General features: G+C 47.9%; 1 protein-coding gene across 3 annotated transcripts in view; it reads right to left on the bottom strand.

The window, feature by feature from the left end:
* Window positions 1–5,530: 5,530 nt before the first annotated feature.
* LOC138301878 (hyaluronan-mediated motility receptor-like) overlaps window positions 5,531–15,291 on the bottom strand; it is a 182,133-nt gene continuing 172,372 nt past the window's right edge. The window contains exon 7 of one of the 3 annotated variants that reach the window (XM_069242368.1): window positions 5,531–6,285. In XM_069242368.1, the coding sequence (XP_069098469.1) occupies window positions 6,108–6,285 (178 nt within the window). In that variant the 3' untranslated portion in view covers window positions 5,531–6,107. The remainder of the gene's footprint in view (window positions 6,286–15,291) is intronic. The other 2 variants (XM_069242372.1, XM_069242364.1) reach the window with 2 other exon arrangements.

The raw sequence follows: 15,291 nt of genomic DNA, 5'->3' as shown, positions 1-15,291 counted from the left end.
CGCGGACCAGGTACAGGAGTCACTCAGACCCGCTGACAGTACCTTGGTTGCGTCAAGGCTTGGTGGCGATGCATTGATCCAAGGAGTGAATGTGTTGCACGTGCAGGTGATGCATCGTTTCCTGACTGGGCAACGTTGTTGAGGCATCGATGTTCAGAAGCAATGAGTGCTTGTTACGATGCATCGGTGCTATGTTGGCAAGGCAGGGCTTCATTGTAAGTCAGGGTCATTGTGTCACACAGTTGGTGAGCAGTGTCTGCAGACAGCAGAATAATGGCATTTATGCAGCGGGATGAGTGGGTTCCAAGTCACACACCGCTGTTACTACATCAGTTCTTATGTAGCAGCACCACACTCACCTCCAAGGTCATAGGACTGTATTTGGCACCACTTGGCAGTCCAGGTGCTGGTACCAAGATGGAGGTGAAGTCTTTGATGTCCCTAAGACTTCAGAAACAGAAGGCAAGCTCAGTCAGGCCTTTGGAGAAACTTTAGATTGCAGGATGTAGAGTGTTATATTCAGTCCTCTCACTCCCAAGAAAGAAGTAGCAGACAGCAGACCAGCACAGCAGAGCAAACAACAAAGTGGTAGTCCCTCCTGACAACACTGTGCTCCTCCTTCCTAGTAGAATGTCCTCAGTCCAGAAGTGTTCCAAGTATATGATGTCAGAGGCCCAGGACTCATACCCAAATGTGTCTTTGAAGTGGGGGACAATTCAAAGAGTGGTTTTGAAGTGCCCCAGTTCCCTTTCAATCAACTTCTGTCTGCCAAAAGGTCTCTGGGGGGTTATCAGTCTTTTGTGTGGGGTCAGGCCACTACCCCTTGAAGTGTGAGAGCCCCTCCACCCTTCCTTCCAAGGAAAACCCATCGGTATGCAGTTAGAATGCAGGGGCAGTTGAGTGTCCTGTGTTTATGGCTGCCTGGATGGAATGCACAAAGGTAGCTGTCACCTAAACTTATATAGACCAGACGTGGATTGCAGGCAGGCTAAGGCACAGGATGGTTAAAGTAAGAAAATGCCAACTTTCTTAAGTGGCATTTGCAGACCTGCAATTTAAAAACCTCCTTTACCACATGATGTGTTTTTTTAATTGTAATTCCAGAGACACCAAACTCAATTTTTCCATCTTTTCCCAATCTGAAATTACGCTTAAAAGATGTTTTAAGGCAATCCCTAAACTGGCCTGTTGGGAAAATAGTACTTGCAATTGGGCAGCTTAAACTGCATGCACAGGCTCTGCAATGGCAGGCCTGAGGCATGTTTGAAAGGCTACCGTAGTGGGTGGCACAATCAGTGCTGCAGGCCCACTAGTAGCATTTGACGTACAGGCCCTTGGCACACATAGTGCACTTTACTAGGGACTTACTAGAAAATCAAATATGCCAATCATGGTTAAGCCAATGCTACCATGTTTTAGACACAGAGCACATGCACTTTAGCACTGGATAGCAGTGGTAAAGTGCCTCGAGTCCTAAAGCCAACAAAAACAGGGTCAGAACAAGAGGAGGAGGAAGGCAAAAATTCTGAAGATGACCCTGCAGAAAGTGCCATTTACAACACTATTTTATGTTGAGAATACTGCCCGTTTCTGCATTAGCACACCCTGAGAAATCTCAAAAGAATTAACATGTTTAACAGCTCAACTGTTACTCATTTTCAGGCTGTCAAATTACCTATACATAACTATTCCCAAAGTCACACACGATGTATAAACTACTGAGTTTGAATATTCATTACCAATTAACAGACTTATCATGATAACCGATTTCCTGAACTATACAATTAATTTAAGATAAAACATATTAGTTATCAATAGTGATCTCTAATACAGCCATTAGTTAGGCATCACACCAGATACAATGCACTTAGAGCATCATTTATATGTCCTCTGTGCCACAGCTGCGGCTGTGGCGCTAGCCGTACACTACAATGCTCCATGTTTACAAACTGACACATTGGGCCCAGTGCGCCAGTTTGTAAAGCACTGCATCACATTTTACCTGCGCCAGGTATAATGTATCCTGGGTAGGCATTCCCTCGGAAAAACCCATGTAGAAATGATGCAGTGAAATTTACAACCTTTCGCTGCGTCACTCTACGACTTCACTGCATCAAAATTTTACCACCTACCCTTTGGTGCAGGGCATCCAAACGCTGGGAGGCCAGAAGGAATGTATATCCTTATACGTGGATGATATTCTGTTATACAGTACGTCTCACGGCCCTCACTGACAGGAGGTTGGCTCATACAAATATTTAGAATCTTTGGAGACCATTCAGGATATACGATAAATTGGTCCAAGTCGGTGGTATATCCCCTGGTGGGAGGGGAACCCAGCCTCCCGGAAGACTGTGGGGCTCCAGTGGTGACGGAAGGCTTCCCCTACTTAGGAATATAGGTAACCAGGGACCCCGGGGATTTCATGAGGAAAAACTTGACTGTTCAACTGGAGAGACTCAAGGGAGATGTGACACACTGGTGAGATCTCCCTCTGACCTTGATGGGAAAAGCAGTACGCTATAAGATGATGAGCCTGCCACGCCTCCTCTATGCCCTACAAAACACCCCATATAGTATTCTGAGTGCAGTATTTGGTATGGTCGCATCGGAGATGCGAAGATTGCTGTGGGAGGGGACACTGAGGATAGCCCTAACCAAGCTACAGAGGGGACCCTACGAAGGGGGATTGGCAATACCGGACATTCAGCAATACTACTTGGTTGTCAACGACTGGCTGTTTGGGGACCAACAGGATCCGGCAAATAGGCTAGAAAGACATCTGATGGGACCGGGGGGACTGAGGCCCTGTTACATGACACACAAAAGGAGCGGGACTGCTGCCCCACAGGAGGGCAGTGATCCGGGCATGGAGAGAGACACCTAAGCACCTGGGCTAGTGGGGGAAGCTCACTGGCCTTACCCCGCTGTGGCACAGCGACGAGGTATCTGAGGTACCAGGCCTAGCAGGATTCTGTAGATGGGAGGCGATTGGTGTAGAACACTTGGGGGATGTGTGGAGGGGACAGGCGATTGTTGGATTTGAGACACATAGAGAGGATTACGCTCTGGCACCCAGCGAACATTTTCGATACATGCAGCTTGGACACGCGCTAAGGAGGCACATTAAGGAAGTGGAAAGCCTGCCGATGCTTCTCCATTGGAAGATGGCATCATGCTGGAGCCATTTTATAGGCTGGGTATCTCTGTAACCTACAAAAAACGAATTAGTAATTCCCCTGACCCACTGCATAACTTGAATGATAAATGGGTTACAGACCTGGGGCCATTAGAGGAGGAGGAGTGGGGAGACGCCACAGGTAGTGCCAGAGACATAGCCATTAGGGCTAGATTCAGGCTGGTGCAATTACAAATCCTTCATACCGTATACTACCTGCATACTATGCTATTTAAGATTGGCAGGGCGGAAAATCCAGGCTGTCTGAGGCACTGTGGCGAAGATGGCACATTCATGCATATATTATGGGACTATCCTTGCATAAAAGAATACTGGACAGGAGTGGTGAGGGAGATGTCACGGGTCACTGTTTAGAAGTTCAGTTGGATCCCAAATGGCTAATCCTAGGAATATCAGGGGAATACACCTGGCCTAGATACACAGAAATATGGCTGAGATTGGTAGCTGAGTGGCGAAACGTAATATTGCAAGAGCCTGGGGGAGCATGGTTGCCCCATGTGTGTCGGACTGGCAACGAGACCTAGACTGGTGTCAGCGGGCAGAGAAGGTCATATATGAGGGTAGAGGCTGCCCGAAGAAATGGAAAAAAGTATAGGGGGCCTTGTGGCTGCTCGGGGCTCAGGCAGAGATGGAGGCATGTAAAAGGGAAGGAAGGGTAGACGATGAGGTGGGGGAACATCCACTCGTCGGGACAGTGAGGGGTTGCATGAAGGGCCACAAAACGACTGTATAACGTGCCTTCTACAATGAGTCATGGTGTTAAGTAACTCATGTATTTACCCCGATGCATTGCTTGAAGTGAAAATGTGAACCCTGTTTATTCATTGCTTGATGCAACAATGTGAACTCTGCTTATGGTTTGAAAAAACAATAGAAAGAAGTACAAAAAAAAAAATTACCACCTGCTCAGAGCAGGCCTACAATTGACGCAGGTTTTTTTTCTATTGGACTCTCATTGCATTGCTGGAGTTGCCTAAGTTTATCAATGCACCAGAAATTCTCATCTGTGAAAACGTGTGCCATGGAGCTCTGTATTGTAAATACAGCACATCAATTGCGTTGTTAGGGGATGTGCTGCAGGTGCAAGAAATCTGACGCATCGATGACAGTGCACCAGATTCTTGTAAATGAGACCCTAAATCTGTTATTGACTCTGTCCCAACTGCCCACCTCTAATTCTATAAATGTTTTTCTCCCACTGTTAAAATAGATTTCATTTTCTATGGTAAATATATTTATGAACACCCAGAGATGTATATGGGCTAGCGGGTGCTTTAGGGTATAGTAGATAGTTCACCAGGCTGCCAGGTCAGTGGAGGGCACCACCTTCACCTTCCTGGTGGCAGACTGTCACCTTAGAATAACTTAGAGATCCCTACCAACAAGACAGAGATCATTTTACCAAAAGTGCTTCTGCCATGGGGACCATGGCAGATGGGCCATGGTCCAAAGGCCTCCATTTGGGGTGGGAGCTGATGCTATGCAGCTGGAAACCTGTGCTTCCTTCAAATCCATCCAAAATGGGGCAAAAATAAATTTAGTTTGTTTAGTCTGTTTTGGCAAATTCCCCACATCAACCAAACTGTAACTGATCCCTTAGGGCCTAATGGAGAGATTGATGGACAAGGTACTCCATTACAAACCTGACAGAGTACCCTGTCCCCAAATTCCTGGTCCACCCACCTCATTTAGAGATAGGCAGACTGTAAGGTTTCCATCAATGGATCCTCCGCTGGCTCTGTTCATAGAAAGCTTTGTCCGTTAGACAGAAGAGTGGTCGTCAGAGCAAGGGCATAACAACATCTGCCCTATTTGGAGGGACTTGTGTGATGTCCTTTTTTTTCTGTCTGTCATTCCCAGGAAAAACCTAGTGGAAAGTGACAGAATAAATTATTGATCCCCATGTCATGGGAGAAAACCCCAAAGGTGCAGGAGTCATTATTTCTTTCTTATTCAAAAACAAACTTCCAAAATGGGAGTTTGTTTTTAAACAAACAAAAAAAATGTAAAAGTTTGGTGGGCAGTTGTCAAAGCTGAAGGTGGCTGTCCACCAAACGTTTTGTACCTTGAAGGGAGGAACCGCTCTGACGGAGCTACCCATTAAGGTACACAGGCCTGGTGGTCATCTCTAAAAATGACAAATAGTAGTCCATCAGGATGGTGAAGATAATGTCCTCTGCCACCTAGATGGACAGAGTACCATCTTTCAAACTTGAAATCAGGCCCTAAGTGTCCAATGTACCTCTCTGCAACCTGAACACAACAGTTTTGCTCTAGAGCATTCTACTTGCAATTGATGTACTTTCAAAGGTAGACCAAGATGAGAGGAGTTGACTGAACCAGCAATACATTTCTCTGTGGCATTTGCTTCCTTGCATTTATTTACAAAGGACCTATTTCACAAATTCAAATCTTTTCACAGAATAATCATGAGCTGGACACAAAAGTCTGCCATAGTCATCTTGACAAAATGAGCAATGAAAAAAGAGGCAGAATTGTAGAATCTGACGGTGGTGAAAAAGGTGTCACAGTGATATAAGTCTGATGTTCTTAAAGGAGTGGTGCCATGGTAAAGCAGATGGGACATACAAAAAGCACAGTAATGTAGCATAAAATGTTATTTTTTTTAATCCAGTCAAAAAATCAGGTGTTTCATTATGAGAAATAAGTGATAGTCATTAGAGCATTGTTATTGACCAGCTGGACAAACATTTCACATAATTCTGCTATTGTATGACGATTGACACAGGTAACATAGTGTTGGTGCGTTAGTCCCATTAGCACTAACTGAAGCTGCTCAGTTCTGTTGGTTGTTATAATTGCATGTGTCTTAATGTTAGGACACTACTCCGTGAAACTATTCATTCATGGAAGAAGGTTGCCTGCATTATCAGGATGTCAGAAACTTCTACCAATTGACTGAAGGAAAGATTCCAATCTTAGCTTGGAGCATGTGCTGTACATTTATGCTGTGTGGTGGTTCACTGATGCAAGGTTCCTTGAAAGCACCCAGCTGGGCTGAGAGTTCTCCTGTGTTGAGGGTTTGATTACAGTATGAGCTGTCACCAAGGTACAATGTTCCTGGGCTGGTAAAAGAAGATTGTTTGGAGTTAGAAATCATATGCATATTATACACATCTGCTATTTTACTTGACAAAATGGGTTTTCATAATGATTGTTTGAATCAAGTGCTATTTTACACAACTTGAATTATTTTCATATGTTGCTTAAAATATTTTAGTTCATGATTGATGAAAGAGTAAGAAATATGATTTTTATAGAATGTCCTTACACAAATTAAGGGAAAGAATACAATACTGTACAAAACAGATCTACATGTTATATTTCTGATGATTTTTCTTTGTTTGTCAAACAAACAAAATGTACACATTCTTATGTTCTAATGATGTAAGATCGTGATGAGCCCTACTTCATAATGGTTTGGAAATAACTCTTGTCAATGTCAGTGTGATGATTTTCCTGCCGTTGGCAAACTCTACGGCAGAAGTGGTATGTTCAGAAGGGCCCTTATCCATGCTATGTTTTCTAGATAACCACTGACTGTGCAGATGCGTTCCATTCAGTGTCAATGTCTGTAGATTTGTTGTATGTGCATATCACCAAAACCTGCCATGGATCCTGGGCCAATACTGTATACCCCTCCACTACAGAATAGTCATCGGGTGAACAGGGCTCCTCAAGATCAGAAGGGAGCTCACTATGTGGTAGGCTGCCCCAAGGAAAGACTACTTCAGGCTCAGTCTTAATCTGGGTATACAGATACCCAAAAGACACCATGCAAGACAACATGCAACCCAAAGGACAACACAAAACTCAATCTTCCCTGATTCTTTTCATACAACGAAGGCAATCGGAAGCAGGTTGAGACTTTAGGAACCTAACATGAATCTGAACTGACATCTTGAACTCAGAGACAAGCAGATTCAGTGCACCAAAGACAAATTTCCTAAAGCAGTGCAAGAGAAATAGATCCTAGGCTGAAGTATCCCAATCTGGGTGAGAATAATTCCATTGACCTGGAGACCTTGTGATTATTCTGAAAGTCTTTATTACATATAATTTATATAGCATCCATCATAAGTGGCAGCTTTTTAAAGATAATTGCTTTTATCTTTAGGTTCTCTTCAATCAATAGCCTCAGCAGATTTTAAACTACCTTTGTATTATTGCTCAGTCAGAGAGGTATTCAAAATGCTGTTCCTTGCGTGTGTGGCCTATTGGCCCGGTAATTCCACTCGGCTTAGCAAATCAAAACTGAGGTCAAAAGCAGTTGGCAAACCATAGTGGTTACATTTACTCTTAAGCATTCTGGCAGAAAAACCCTAGGGGTGCTTGGTGAAGCAAAAGAGAAGAATCTTAAACAAGTTCTGCAATATCAAAACAACCACCTCAGGTTCAGACAGGAATGAAAAGTGGATTGTTTTGATAAACCTTTGTCCAAATGGGATTCAGCCCACATTAAACAATTTGGGTTTATTCAGCACACCATTTTTTAATTACATAATGAAGTCATCCTTTGGTAATGCATTGGTCCTCACAAGTGCTATTCGCTAAGGTCTGGGTGAAGCTATCCACCTAAGCGTCTTTCAATTTATGTCATGAGTACAGAAAACTCCACATGCAAAAATATGTGCTTTTTCTGTTATGTGGTTGGAAAATAGAGAATATATACAAAATGAGAGGGACAAAAGGAAAAATAAGGAGGGGTGCAGAGAGGGGAATGCAAATACAAAAAAGAGTAAGGGGGGAGGTGCAGAGAGGGGAATGCAAATACAAAAAAAGAGTAAGACAAATTCTATTATCCAAAGTTGCACAGACGTCTAATTTAGTACTGCTACAGATCGAACAATCTCAGTTCTTCTACAGCCAAGCCTAAGAGTAAGTCACACACAACATATGGACACTCACAGGTACTTCAAAGTAGTCAAACAGACATCAATGGAGGCAGGGAAAAGAACTCACAATCAAAAACTAGGAAAAACGTTTTATGTATTAAACATTTTTAAATAAAAAACAAATCAATAAATGATTGTAATTCATCTAAGAAAAATACAAGCATACAACAGGAAATCTAGGCAGAATTATCACCAAGCCACAGATAGCAAAATATGCAGCATGTAGCAAAAAATGTATTTGCCAATAAAGACAGCTGTTAATGCAAGTGGGTGGAGATTCTACAGTCATGACTTCAACACACTTGTCAGCAGGTGAAACCTATTACACCATCAACTAGTCACACATAACCTGCCCACATAAGAAAGCAAGTCACTACCAAACCATTTTTTTTCAGCTTATCGGTGATGAGTTTGTTGCATTGCCCTCGTTTTCAGGAACAGTTATTTGAGAGAGATGGTCTGCAGGCAGAGGATCAATATTTTTGACAATGTGTAGGGAAAATTCTCCCTTGATGTGATCCTTGGCAGAATTACAGACTAAGGCCCTCATTACAACCCTGGCGGTAATTGCCACTTACCGCTGTGCAGAAGACTGCCAACATACCGATGCGGCCGCGGAATTCCAGTACAGCTATTACGACCCACAGCTTGGAATCCGCCATAATCCAGACACCCACACAAGTCCACCACACCAAAGGTCAGTGATAAACTGGCGATAACAAAACCGACACCATCACGCCAACAGGAATACGCCCACACTGTCACGGCCCACGAATCCACGCAACGGTCTTTCAAGTGCGGTATTCCATTGGCGGTACACACCGCTGCGCTCAAAATACACACACATCTACAAAACACCCCAGGTTCTCTGAGGAGGAGCTCAGGGTCATGGTGGAGGAAATCGTCCGGGTAGAGCCACAGCTATTCGAATCACAGGTGCAGCACACCTCCATTGCAAGAAAGATGGAGCTATGGCGCAGAATTGTCAACAGGGTCAACGCAGTGGGACAGCATCCAAGAACTAGGGATGACATCAGGAAGAGGTGGAATGACCTACGGGGGAAGGTGTGTTCCGTGGTCTCCAGACACCAGATTGATGTACAGAGGACCGGCGGTGGACCCCCACCTCCTCCCCCACAACTAACAACAAGGGAGGAGCAGGTCTTGGCAATACTACATCCTGGGGGCCTCGCAGGAGTAGCAGGAGGACTGGACTCTGGTAAGTCAACTGTTTACTACCTCATCCCCCCCACCCTACCTGCATGCCATCACATACTCCCACCCTCACCCTTACCCCCATCTCTCCAACACCTCACATATGCCCCACTATCACAACCCACCCATTCCAATACCAAGCCCTGCATGCAACCCCAAAGCATGGACACCCATCACCAAAGCATGTCCACTACAGATACCCACACAGACCCCAAACCAAATATCACACAAGGACCAAGACAAGAATGCAAGCACTGGAGTACAGGGTCACTCACCCATTGCACACGATGGCACACACAGATGCAATAATCATGCCTTTGCACCCCTGCAGGACCCCAACCCAACGTCACCGGACAGGAGGTACCAGACATATCCAGTCCCCCCACAGAAGAGACCCACAGTGATGACAGCAGCTCTGCACAACTGGATCAAGATGACCAGCCCGGCCCATCAGGGACCTCGGGACAGTCGGTTCCCCTGACACTGGCACAAGCCACCACAGACCCTCCCCACTCAGGAAACACCAGCACAGCACCCACCCAGCGGGCCCATCCCTCTGTCCCCAGGACACGTCAATCAGCAGTGTGTACACCACTACAGGGAACCCAGGCAAACCCACCAACCCAAGAAAATCAGGGACCTGGGGGCAGTGGCAGGGGGCACACGGTTCAGGGGACAGAGGCTCAGGAAAACAGGGAAGCTGGGAGGACTGCTGTGAGACAGGGGGAGGACAGGCCCAGGGAACCTACTCTCCACGAGGCCCTCTCAAACATCATGGGAGCTTACCATCATTCCCAGGAGACGATGGCAACGGTACTGGCCAAGTTGCAGGAGACCCAGCGGCTGCAGAAGGAACACTATCTGGGGATCAGGGAGGACCTGAAGTCCATAAACAACACCCTGGTCACCATTGCAGGGGTGTTGCAAGACCTTGTCAACACCAGGAGGGATACTGTGGCACAACAATGGGCCCCTGACACTAGACTGGACGATGAATAGCCCTCCACCTCCGCCGGCGCAAGTGGACAGGAGGCACCACCACAGGAATACAATACCAGCACACCACCCCCTGCAGATGGAGAACCACCCCGCACCCGGTCCCTGAGATCCAGGAACAAGACAGAGAACATTGCCAAGATCCCCGCCAGGAAATGAGACCCCCCTGAATGTCACCCTTCTGTCCCACTTTGTCACCATGTCCATCCACTTCCTATGCCGCTTTTTGACAATGCACCTGTGAAACAACCCCCTCCACTCATTTGCACAGAAATAAACACACTTCAATCACAAAACAATCTGGAGTCAGTCTGTGCTTTCACAAACATGTAATTGCAATAACGATGGAATATAGCAATGTCAATTTACTTGTGCACATACCGATGTAACACAGCTGTAGGGCTGGAGGAAATATAGCAGAGGGCTCAAAGTGGGACCCACATCTGTGAAATGGAAAGGCAAAGTGACAAGTCAGGGTCCATACACTGAGTGAAAATGACAGACTTATGCTAGCTCCAATAATAGTATGAGATATGGGAGGCAGTGACATCTTCTTACCTGTGTCTCACTGGAAGTATTGCATGATTGTGTTGTTTCTGTTGCCGATATCCTCTTCTTCTGCCCCCTCTTCTTCACTGTCCACAGGCTCCACAGCTGCCACAAGACCGCCAGCTGGACCATCCTCCTGCGTCGTAAAGCCAGGTTGTGCAGCATACAGCAGGCCACGATGATCTGTCACACCTTCTTTGGTGAGTAGTAGAGAGAACCACCTGTCATATGGAGTCACAGGAATCTGCATATTCATCGAATGGTAGCTCTTCCGGTTTCTGTACACATGTTCACTCCTGCAGGGGGGTACAAGGCCACATGTGTCCCATCAATGGCACCAATGATGTTGGGGATATGTCCCAAGGCATAGAAGTCACCTTTCACTGTGGGCAAATCCTCCACCTGAGGGAACACGATGTAGCTGCGCATGTGTTTCAGCAGGGCAGACAACACTCTGGACAACACGTTAGAGAACATTGGCTGGGACATCCCTGATGCAATGGGCACTATTGTTTGAAAGGAACCACTGGCCAGGAAATGGAGTACTGACAGGACCTGCACTAGAGGGGGGGCTACTGTGGGATGGCGGATAGCTGACATCAGGTCTGGCTCCAACTGGGCACACATGTCATGGATTGTTGCACGATCAAGTCTGTAGGTGACTATTATGTGTCTCTCTTCCATTGTCGACAGGTCCACCAGGGGTCTGTACACCGGAGGATGCCACGATCTCATCACCTGCCCCAGCAGACGTGCCCTATGGACGAGAACAGCGAGCAGAGAGTCAGCCAACACTGAGGTATCACAAAATGTCATTTGCACACATTTATTAATCTGCAATGTGCCTGTAACTGTGTGTATTCCACACCTACATTGGTGTGACGCAGTTAATATTAATGCCATGTGGCCCCCTGAAATGGCGGCTGCCTGACCTGTAAGGTGGGAAAAGGGGATGTGAGGTAACTGCGCTGGCATTCTACACCGTCGCGGTGGGCGGTCGAAGACCGCAACGCAATCCAGCATTGGTTAACATTAGACCCTAGGGGTCCGAGGAGCCAATGACGATGTACGCCGGCGGTGATGGTACGCACAGCCGCGGACGTGACCGCCATTTTCTGTCTGTTCACTCACTTGATACCTGATCTTCAACAGGAGGGGAACTACACTGCAAGTGCTGCTGTGGCCTGTGTCTGGAAGTGACGATGACTCATGTGTCTGGGGAAAGGGCCCCTGCCTTCACTTCCGAGGAGTTGGAGAAACTAGTGGATGGGGTCCTCCCCCAGTACACACAACTGCACGGTCCTCCAGACAAACAGGTGAGTACACTGTGAGCATGCTGCATGGGAAATGCCTGTTTGGAGTGGTGTGAATGGAAGATAAATGGGGGGGGACTGAGGCCTGCATGTACGAACAGTGAGTGTATGTGCGTCAGGGCAAGGGTGGGAACGTGGGCCAATGAGTATGACTTTCCGGACGGGTAATGATTTTCCTTTCCCCCTGTACTATTCCTCTAGATCAGCACCCACCAGAAGAAGGCTATTTGGCGTGCCATCGCCAAGGACTTCCGGACCCTGGGGGTCCACCACAGATGGAGCACCCACTGCCGTAAAAGACGGGAGGACCTGCGCCGCTGGAGCTAGAAGACAGCGGAGGCCCAGCTGGGGATGGCCTCCCAACGTGGGATGACCCCCCTGATGTTCTGGATCCTGGCGGTGGCGTATCTTGAGCTGGATGGGCGCTTGAGTGCATCACAGCAGCCACAAGGGGGTGAGTACACTCTCATTCAGCTGACTCTGCACGCATTATGAGGTGTCTGGGTGGGGGAGGTGGGCAGTGGGTTCCCCTAGGCCAGGGCGAAGTTTGTAGGCAAGGTCCCTTGTGAGGCAGGCTATGTGGCCCCTCAACCCCACTAGTGGTTAGTGCCATCTACACCTAGTCAGGCTCCTGTGACTTCAAGGTGTGCAGCAATCGGGCTTAGGCCTTGTACCCCATGGGCATGTGATTAATCTAGAAACTATAAGTGCATGGCGTAGTGCAGAGGGCTGCTGTGTCTGTTGTACCTGCCAACTGTAGTGGTGTTGCATGCACTGAACATGTCTTTCTCCTATCTTCCCCCTTCCTTTTTGTGGTCTCCCTGTTCTTGTGTGCAATAGCATCATCAGGCGGAGGAGCATTGGCACCGCGGCAGGAGGGAGCTGCATCCCACTTGGCCCTGGAAAGCAAAACAACGGAGTCTGAAGCCACCAGCGTGACGGAGGGCGAGGGGAGCTCCACGGTGGGGACAGGAGCAGAGACCAGCGACAGCGACTCCTCCTCTGATGGGAGCTCCCAAGCGGTGGTGGGCACCTCTGTGCCCACCGCATCAACAGGTACAGCCGCCACCACCCTACCAGCACCGCCCTCCCATCAGCCCCTCAACGTGTGTTCCGTGCCTGCTCACCCAGGAGGGTGGGCATCTCCTTAGCCCCAGGCACCTCAGGCCCTGCCCCAGTCAGCCCTGCTACCCTCAGTGAGGAGGCTATTGACCTCCTGAGATCCCTCACTGTTGGGCAGTCTACCATTCTGAATGCCATCCAGGGTGTTGAGTGGCATTTGCAACAAACAAATGCATACCTGGAGGGCATTCACTCTGGCCAGGCAGCCCAACAGAGAGCATTTCAGGCTCTGGCCTCAGCACTGATGGCAGGCATTGTCCATGTGTCCAGCCTCCCCCCTCCAACTTCCTCCACCCAGATCCAATCCCCTGTACCTCAGCTTATCCCAAGTACACCATCAGACCAGCATGCACACACAGCAACACACAAGAGTGGCTCAGGCAAACATAAGCACCACACATCTCACAGGCACTCGCACAAGCATCATACCCATGCACACATACCAACATCCACTGCCTCCACTGTGTCCCCCTCCCTCCCTGTCTTGTCTCCAGTCACACCTGCATGTACTTCATCCTCAGCCACTACCTCCATCACCAGCATGCCCATCATCACACAACGATCACGTGCACTCACCACCCCACTACCATTCACACATCCCCAGTGTCCTCTACCAGTGTGTCTGTGAGCCCTCCTCACAAAGTACACAAACGCAGGCGCACACCCACTTGTAGGAAAGTACCATCTTGCCTGGCATGTTACCCCCATATTTCACTGTATAAATGTTGTTTTAGTGCATGTGTCACTGGGACCCTGCCAGCCAGGGCCTCAGTGCTCATAAGTGTGCCCTGTATGTGTTCCCTGTGTGATGACTAACTGCCTCACTGAGGCTCTGCTAACCAAAACCTCAGTGGTTATGCTCTCTCTGCTTTCTAAATTGTCACTAACAGGCTAGTGACCAATTTCACCAATTCACATTGGCATACTGGAACACCCTTATAATTCCCTAGTATATGGTACTGAGGCACCCAGGGTATTGGGGTTCCAGGAGATCCCTATGGGCTGCAGCATTTCTTTTGCCACCCATAGGGAGCTCTGACAATTCTTACACAGGCCTGCCACTGCAGCCTGAGTGAAATAACGTCCACGTTATTTCACAGCCATTTACCACTGCACTTAAGTAACTTATAAGTCACCTATATGTCTAACCTTCACCTGGTGAAGGTTGGGTGCTAAGTTACTTAGTGTGTGGGCATCCTGGCACTAGCCAGGGTGCCCCCACATCGTTCAGTGCAAATTCCCCGGACTTTGTGAGTGCGGGGACACCATTACACGTGTGCACTATACATAGGTCACTACCTATGTATAGCGTCACAATGGTAACTCCAAACATGGCCATGTAACATGTCTAAGATCATGGAATTGTCACCCCAATGCCAATTCCAATGCCAATGGAGACAATTCCATGATCCCCCGAGTCTCTAGCACTGACCCGGGTACTGCCAAACTACCTTTCACTGCAGATGCTGCTGCTGCCAACCCCTCAGACAGGTGTCTGCCCTCCTGGGGTCCAGCCAGGCTTGGCCCAGGAAGGCAGAACAAAGGACTTCCTCAGAGAGAGGGTGTTACACCCTCTCCCTTTGGAAAATGGTGTCAGGGCTGGGGAGGAGTAGCCTCCCACAGCCTCTGGAAATGCTTTGATGGGCACAGATGGTGCCCATCTCTGCATAAGCCAGTCTACACCGGTTCAGGGATCCCCCAGCCCTGCTCTGGCGCAAAACTGGACAAAGGAAAGGGGAGTGACCACTCCCCTGACCTGCACCTCCCAGGGGAGGTGCCCAGAGCTCCTCCAGTGTGCTCCAGACCTCTGCCATCTTGGAAACAGAGGTGCTGCTGGCACACTGGACTGCTCTGAGTGGCCAGTGCCAGCAGTGGATGTCAGAGACTCCTTCTGATAGGCTCTTACCTGTGTTGCTAGCCTATCCTCCTTAATAGGTAGCCAAACCTCCTTTTCTGGCTATTTAGGGTCTCTGCTTTAGGT

The sequence above is a fragment of the Pleurodeles waltl genome, chromosome 1_2, assembly GCF_031143425.1.
Source record: "Pleurodeles waltl isolate 20211129_DDA chromosome 1_2, aPleWal1.hap1.20221129, whole genome shotgun sequence".
Lineage (NCBI taxonomy): Eukaryota > Metazoa > Chordata > Amphibia > Caudata > Salamandridae > Pleurodeles > Pleurodeles waltl.
Note: the sequence above shows the minus strand (reverse complement) of the source record. Positions and strands in the feature narration are given on the sequence as shown.